The sequence below is a fragment of the Cynoglossus semilaevis genome, chromosome 12 (genome assembly GCF_000523025.1).
Source record: "Cynoglossus semilaevis isolate Cse_v1.0 chromosome 12, Cse_v1.0, whole genome shotgun sequence".
In the NCBI taxonomy this organism is placed as follows: Eukaryota; Metazoa; Chordata; class Actinopteri; order Pleuronectiformes; family Cynoglossidae; genus Cynoglossus; species Cynoglossus semilaevis.
In genome coordinates this window covers 1,415,790-1,423,336 of record NC_024318.1, presented here as the reverse complement: position 1 = coordinate 1,423,336, position 7,547 = coordinate 1,415,790, and the positions used below count along the sequence as shown (strand labels likewise).

At 44.6% G+C, this 7,547-nt stretch overlaps 1 protein-coding gene and 1 long non-coding RNA gene across 3 annotated transcripts in view; one reads left to right on the top strand and one right to left on the bottom strand.

The window, feature by feature from the left end:
- Positions 1 to 7,547, bottom strand: part of LOC103386934 (uncharacterized) — a 26,587-nt gene that overhangs the window by 10,952 nt on the left and 8,088 nt on the right. Inside the window, exon 4 of one of the 2 annotated variants that reach the window (XR_522361.2) lies at positions 1,272 to 3,508. The exons of the other annotated variant lie outside the window; for it this stretch is intronic. This is a non-coding gene — a long non-coding RNA (uncharacterized LOC103386934). Of the gene's footprint in view, positions 1 to 1,271; positions 3,509 to 7,547 lie in introns of those variants that run through there. 2 annotated transcript variants of the gene reach the window in all.
- The window catches only part of wdpcp (WD repeat containing planar cell polarity effector), a 54,090-nt gene that overhangs the window by 43,602 nt on the left and 2,941 nt on the right, over positions 1 to 7,547 (top strand). Inside the window, exons 16-17 of the mRNA XM_008321380.3 lie at positions 3,893 to 3,995; positions 7,355 to 7,460. Coding sequence (XP_008319602.1) covers positions 3,893 to 3,995; positions 7,355 to 7,460 — 209 coding nt within the window. The remainder of the gene's footprint in view (positions 1 to 3,892; positions 3,996 to 7,354; positions 7,461 to 7,547) is intronic.

Here is a 7,547-nt window from a genome sequence, read left to right as displayed (position 1 = left end):
TTTTTTCCTAGAAGAGGGTGATGTGGGGTGAGGGGTAGTCGGGGGGGGGCGCTTCTGAGTCGTTTGCATTTTTTGTTCTGTCATAATTGGCCCTGTTCTGTAGCTCGCTAATTAGCCTTTGATAATGAGTTGATAATGTAACCAATTAGGGTCATTCGTCAGTCCAGATGACAAGTCTCTCTCTCTCGCTCTCTCTCCCTCTCTCTCTCCCTCTTCTCCGCGGCTCCGGCTCTTGACGAAGCTCGTTAATTAAATCAAACAGTGTCATCAGTAAATCTGAACTCCCTCGTTCACCCGTTGGAGCTCGTTCTGTCCTGAAGAGCGTTTTTTTTTTTTTTTCGCTTCAGTATCTTTCATCACAAAGGAGGAGGAGGAACCGCTGCTCATTTCTGGGATTAAGTCCAGTTGTTTTAACCCAGATCAGGGCTCTTCAACCTGTGGCTCCTGGGCCACATGCAGCCCGTCAGCCTGTGGACCAGGTTCAACTGTGAAACTTTAGTCCAGAATTAGAAGTTGGACAGAAGAAAACGGACCAAACACGTCACACACACACACGATTGTTAGCTTACATGCTAACAGCTTTATAAACCTGTAGTAGTACTACTACAGTACTCAACAACTACATGTACTGTCACTGTCACATGACGTGTATTGGGGAATCAGACAGCACCTGAATGCAGCACAGAGGAGACAGGAAGTTTCTAGAACAACAATCACTAGAAACAAAAACGACAGAACGACAGAACCATGAGGTACCAGGTGACACCAGGTGACACCAGGTGACACGGTAACCACAGGACACAGGTGAACCAATCAGCCCCAGAGAAGCAGACAGGGTCGGGGGTGAATGGTCCAAATGTTTTTTCAGCTCTTGGTGAATTTTATTTTTGTGTCGTTTTATCTGCAGACGTGTTTCAGTTTCAAATCAACATTTTGTCTCCAACTCCCCCGTCTCATCAAAGGTGTTTAGATTGATTTACAATCTCTACCTCTATTCTATAAAATTTAAAAAATGTAAAAATTCAACCCCAAAAACCTCTATTCTATAAAATTAAAAAAATGTAAAAATTCAACCCCAAAAAAAAAAAAACAAAAACAAATCTCCCATCGATCACCCCACCCTGCCGACACACGGACGAGAGCCGGTTTAACCTAATCCTCATTTATTTGGAGGTAAACCAAGTATCAGTCAATATTGGGTCTCGTAGCATCCCTCACCCCCCCCACCCCACCCCCCCTCGTTATTCTCTCTCTCTCTCCACTCCCCAAAACTGGCCCTCTAACAGGGCTCTCTTTATCGGTGTGGTTAGCTGGCACGCTGCAACCCCTAAAGCTCTTATATAAATAAGATTAGTGTCGCATTTGAGCGTCGGGGAATAAGAGGTGTAATATCTGATGGTTTTATACGCGGTATTATTGTTATCCCTTCTTAGTCGGCCTGATACTGCGCTCTCTCTCTCTCTCTCTCTCCCCTCATGTTGTCCGCTCGTTTATTTCCCTCTCTCTCTCTCTCTCTCTCTCCCTCTGCCCTGATTCACAGTATTATGAGGAGCTCAGCTTCAATAACGCGTCCGTCATCCGATGTTCTTATTGTCCCGCTCCGTCTTTTAGAGATAATCTCTCTCTCTCTCTCTCTGTGTCTATGTCCCTCGTCCCGTACGTTTACATGAACAATTAGGTCCAGATCTGGTTTTTATTGGACCACGGTCTGAACAGAAGCACGACACAAATATATGTTTATACAGTATATATATTGACTGAAATGCTAATTAGTCACTTGACATGTTTGCTGTTAGCAAGCAAGATCACGACCACCAAACTAAACTCACACCTTGTGGTGGGTTTCTGTTACAGCAGGTCAAAATGTCAAAATGATTGCCCTAAAAAAAGTCATTTTATTTCCCATCATTCAATGCTCTGACACACACTCCACACACATATCGTTAAAAATACCATCTCGACCCCAGGTTTCAACCTCAGGACAGCGGCCCATCTTGTGTCCGGACCTTAGTTTTAACACACTACTCATTCCTGGATCTGCTCTGTCATCCACTACAAGGCCTGACGTGTGTCCAAATGAAGGCCCGTGTCCTCGTTGGCGGTCCCTGACTCGCCTGTTTAACTTGTTCTGGGGCCGTGTTGTTGTCGCCATTTTCACTCCTCCTCCTCACCACAGAGGGCAGTAACCACACTGTAATTACCCAATCTGTTCCCATTCACACTCCTCAATTTCACCTCCTCCCTCTCTGCCTCTCTGCCTCTCTCTGTTTTACTCCCCCCTCTGTTTCCTTCATTCCCCCTCTGCTCCCCACCTCTCCTGGAAACCTGCACCTTCCTCCTCCTCCTCCTCCTTTTTTTTTCTCCCCGTGGGGGCACAAAAGCTGGGCGACAATATGGAGGTATTAAGGCCGGGTGCAGGCCCAGCTGGGGGGCTGGCTTTAGCCAGCTGAGGGTTATCCGTGGCAGGCCCCGAGTTACGGCACTGATGTCCTGTGATGTCGCTGAGGCGGAAGACTTTCCTTAACACGCCGCCGCCTTTGATGGGCCCTCAGGCCCGTGACCCTCAGTAGCCCCTCGTTGGGTGCCAGGATGAGGGTTTGATTCGCTCTCAATCAGGTTAAGAGGTTGAACGTTTGATCATTTAGTCAGTGTGTTGGAACATATATTTTAAATTGGCGTCTCTTTTAGATATATATATATTTGGTGCTCTCGTCGTGGCCTCCAGTCAGAGCCGCGTCCACACGGAGGCCTTTGTTATTGGACGGGATATTGAAATAAAATTTCCAACCCTTCGGTTTTTTAAAAACGATGCTGCGTCCAGATTATTCTGACCAAAATATATTTAAATCTCGTAAATGTTAAAAGTTGAACCTCAACAACACGTTTTTTTTCTCTCTCAGCTCAGAATCTCACCAACTCATCCATAATATAATATGAATAAACTGTAATATTGACTGTTTTTGTCTATTTATGATTTTATCAGAGAAGTCTCTCGTGGGGTTTCATGTCTGAACTGTGAAGACGTTTTATGAAACTAAGATAAAATAAAACAACTCATTTGATTCGACTCCTCTTGACTTGAATTTTCCTGATAAATTAAATTCCTTAGATAAACGACTACGTCTACTTTAATCTGTAGGAAGAGAGAGAAAAAAAAATCGCCGTCTTTGACCCTTTTATTCATTACATTCTCGTAACGTTTTAATCACATCGGAGCCGAATCGTTCGACGGTGCGTTTAGATTTTATTCTCAATTTTTTTCCAGATTTTCAAATGTGAGAATGAGCCCAGACTTTCCTCGGTGTCTGGATGATTATGACCGCACCTGAACGCTTTTGTCAACCATTCACGGTCGTCGCCGTCGACCGCTCGGAATCAGACGACACTCAGACATCATTTACCATCTTTACGGCTTTGCTCGAGTCAAACAGAGAGAGACACAGAGGAAACACGCTGTTTCCAATACCGTCTCAGGCTGATGTAGTAATGTGCTCGGCTGGATGTGTTTCTGTGGAGAGAGAGAACAGCAGCATTTCTGAAAGGTGAACAGTCCGGCGCCTCCTCTGCCACTTTTGAAATACGGAAGATAAAATCCTCCCCAGTTCAAAACCAGAGAGAGGCAGCTGTGTGTGTGTGTGTGTGTGTGTGTCAGACAGGCTCATTTCAAAGTTTTTTTGAGGATTTCATCTAAACCAGTGCTTCTTCTGATGTTGGCCTTCAAACGAAAACTCCCTTTTTCTCTCCTCCGTGTCATTTCATCTGTTTTTTTTCCTCTCTCTTCATCCACCAAAAAAAAAAAAAAAAAGAAGGGAAAAACACCTATTGTCACCGGAGCTTAGATTCATTTTAGATTAACGTTCACATTTCTTTCTTTCTTGCATTACCTTGAAAGGACCTCCATTATGCTGCCGGTGATAAGGGCGAGCTGGTGCTGGCCGACGTGGCCAAGAGGAAAGCTAATGAAATCCAGGCCCGGGCCGTCGCCGCGGGAGAAGGTAAGAACGTAATCACGACGTCCGACCAAAGGCTCGCAAAATGTGAAACATTTCTCCATTTCTTCTTCTTTATGTTGGAATCGGGAGGCGGACGTTCAGATAACCTCCGCAACTCCACCAACGCTGACACAATTTCACCGACACCTAAAACCAGGCCTCACCCTGCTCTAATGGCAACAAAGGGAATCACAGCAGATCCTATTTGATAGAAAACGTTACGCAATCGTTTTACAGACGGAATCAGATGTCAAAAAAATAAAATAAAAATACAGGCAGTGCAAAACCAACGCAGGTGATTTTGTTTTTAAGACGTAAATGAAGGAAATTTGGAGCGAAGTGAACATCGTGCGTTCGGACTTCGCTGGTTCCTGGAGATACAGGAGTGAAGGAAAAACCAACAAAGGCCAAAGTCTTTTTTTTTTTTTTTGTTTTGTTGTTAAAGCAGACTGTGCTGCTGCCCTTTGACAAACATTCCCCACGGCACATACCAGAGGGGATAAAGCCAAGTTCCTCATTATACACACACACACACACACAAAGGGAGAGAGGGAGAAAAACACAACTACACAAATCAACTCTCAGAACCTTTTAAGGCCGAGGGGCGAAAAAAAATGCTAAAAATCATGAAGGGAACTTGATGAACATGTCTGATGAGTCCTTCATCGCTGCTTAAAAAACTCCACAGGGCTGTGTGTGTGTGTGTGTTAATTCACGCACCATCACACCAGGCCGGGGCTGGAGTATTTAACTCCTCGGTATAAGGTCAAACCCCTCCAGCCGCCGTCAGACGCTCCAGAACGAGAACGCGTTTCACTCGGAGGCTCTGTTTTACGTGCGATTTTATTTCTCTAATGCGGAACGTTCCGCGCACGCTCCCACTCATAAGCCTCTTAATTATGTCCTCGATGATTTACCTGCAGCACCTGAAGCCAGCGCTATCCTTGGACAACAGTGGTGGAGAGAGAGGGGGAGAGAGAGAGAGAGAGAGATTCGCACACGTACGGATCCATCCCATAATGAAATTTAAACTGATCTTCAGTCAGTTTGACATGGTTCTGATAGTCTCTCTCATAGTTTGTTGTTTAGACTTTAAAAAGGTTTTATTTATAGTGGAAATAATGGTAATTATTATTGGAATGTTATTTTTGGAATTTTATTTGCCCCATAAATCAACACTGGTGCAGATCCAGGGTCGAGTGAAGAGTCGCCTTTAACTTGTCTCGCAAATATAGACACATTGACACATCTCTCCTCTCCTGATCCCGTATCAATCTCCTCCTCAGTCATTGATCAGTTATTGATTTTTTTCTCATCAATTCCCAGTCCAATATTCCTGGTGTTGGTTCACGTTCTTTTTCTTTTCTTTCTTCTCTAGTGATTCCAAACGTAGATCCCTCTGTTCCAGTGTTAGGAACTGATGTTCAGATGGAACAGAGTCTGAGACTATGACGTGTCTCTAGTATCTCAACATATCGCAGTATTGTATCACCAGATTCCTGCCCGTCACAGCCCTGCCTGAAGTAAAAAAAAACGAAAAAACTTTGCGACTTTCACCGCGTTCAAGCTTGTTTATTACTTTCATTACCGCTCATTAATTCTATTTGGCTAATCCCGCTAACGAAGTAACGGTTGATACTTAGCTTCTTCAGACTTCTCAGATTCTGTACCACCATTACATTGTAACTGTCACGTATGCTAAACTTAGACAAACAGGATTGGCCTCCAGCCCCAGAAATAACAATGTGGTTTACGACGTAGTTGACAAATAATCGTGTGTTAATGTTGCGAAGAGCTGGAGGCAGAACTGACTGTTGTCGAGTTAGCATTTGTGACCCGGGTCGGGCTCTGACAATGACAGCATTGCTACGTACAAACAAGGACATTTACGGTGACCACTGTGTGGTGCTATAGCACTGGTGTTAACGGACTCGAGGGATTTTTTCTTAAAGGAAACTTTATATTTACGTTACGGATCAGATCGGATCTTATCTAACGGACAAAGATTGTTGTTTACGTAAAGGTGACAGTTGAACTGAGCTAAATCTTCTGGACGTTGGACTCTTTACACGTCATTTGTTTATTGTGTACTTTGTGTGTTTTTTTGTTTTTTTTTTGCATATTCAGAATGTTTGAGGTTATTTTCTTTATTACCACTGGCGGCAGTTATTGCAAAAACACTAACTGGAAAAACAGTCGGTAACGTAGTAGAACGAAACACCAGTTTTTCTCACAGAGCGCCACCTCCTGGCTAACTTTCCTTGCCTATTCTTTTTTATTCTGAGCAGTGTCGTTGCCCACGCGGCGATGACAAACTTTTCCTCCGTTGTTCGCACACGTCAGGGAAGTGATGTTAAGATGAAGTCGTCGCTGATTGGATGTCGTGGCGCACTGCCGTCTAAAACGTTGCACCGCCAGGTATTAATCTGCGATCTCGCTCCACCGTTAACACCGATTGTGTTTGCAGAGTTCGCGCCTAACGCGTTTGGTGTGAACGCAGCACAAGAACCAAAGAAAACATGTCCTGCTAACGATGCTAACATTTTCAACCACATGGTTTCACGTCCAAACAGCGAATGTCTTTGATTGGACGGACCATTGTGAAGTCACATAAAGCAACGTTCTGCTGTTGCTTTTCGAGCGTGGAAGCTCAGAAACACAATGGAGAACCCGCGGTTCTTTTTTTTTTTTTTTTTTTTTAAAAATCCATTTTTATAACAGCGTCGCTAATCGCTGGTAGCAGTCTGGCTGACAAGTGTGTCGATGTGGACAGATATGGTATTGTGAGGAGCCGAGTCGCGAACAAGTGCGAGGGAAGGACTCTTTTCTCTTCTTCTCCTTCTCCTTCATCTTCATATTTTTTTTTCCCTTTGACAAGCGTTCCGTCAGGAGGAGAAGCCAAGTTAGGAGCCTGAATGATTCGTCTCCAACCCTTTACAAAGCACGATATGACTGTGGGGCCTGTAAGTGGGCAACGAGACAAGAGCTTTATCTGAAGATCCACTTCTCCTCCTCCTCACGCTCCACTCCCTTTCTCCCTTCCGCAGCTACGGTGAAAGCCTGTTAGCTGCGGTGAGCGTTGAAGGAACACACTGTTTGTTTCTGCGTTTTCGCTCTCAGCTCTGTTGATGGCATTGTTGACTCAACCTTTATTACTGTTTGAGTTCTCATATCAGTTTGTTGGCGTACTGGAAGAACATGTTTGTCAAAAGCAGAGCTGTCAAGTGAGGAGAAGAAAAAACAAAAAAAAAAAACGCCAACTCTACGCAGGATGATTCATTAGAAGAATTGGAAAATATACTATAGACAGGCATCTGACATCATACCTGTGTGTGTGTGTGTGTGTGTGTGTGTGTGAAAAGATCCTACAGGCAGAAATGAGATGGGTGGATCCAGACTCGGCGACAGACAGACTGAGAGGAACCAGAGTGAAACAGGACCTTTGCACCTGAACCCGCCCACAGCGCCGTGAGTTCCACGCAACCTGTGTGTATGTGTTCCTGTATGTGAGGGGGGGGGGGCTGCAATTCAACCCCAATTCAACCCCCATCACTG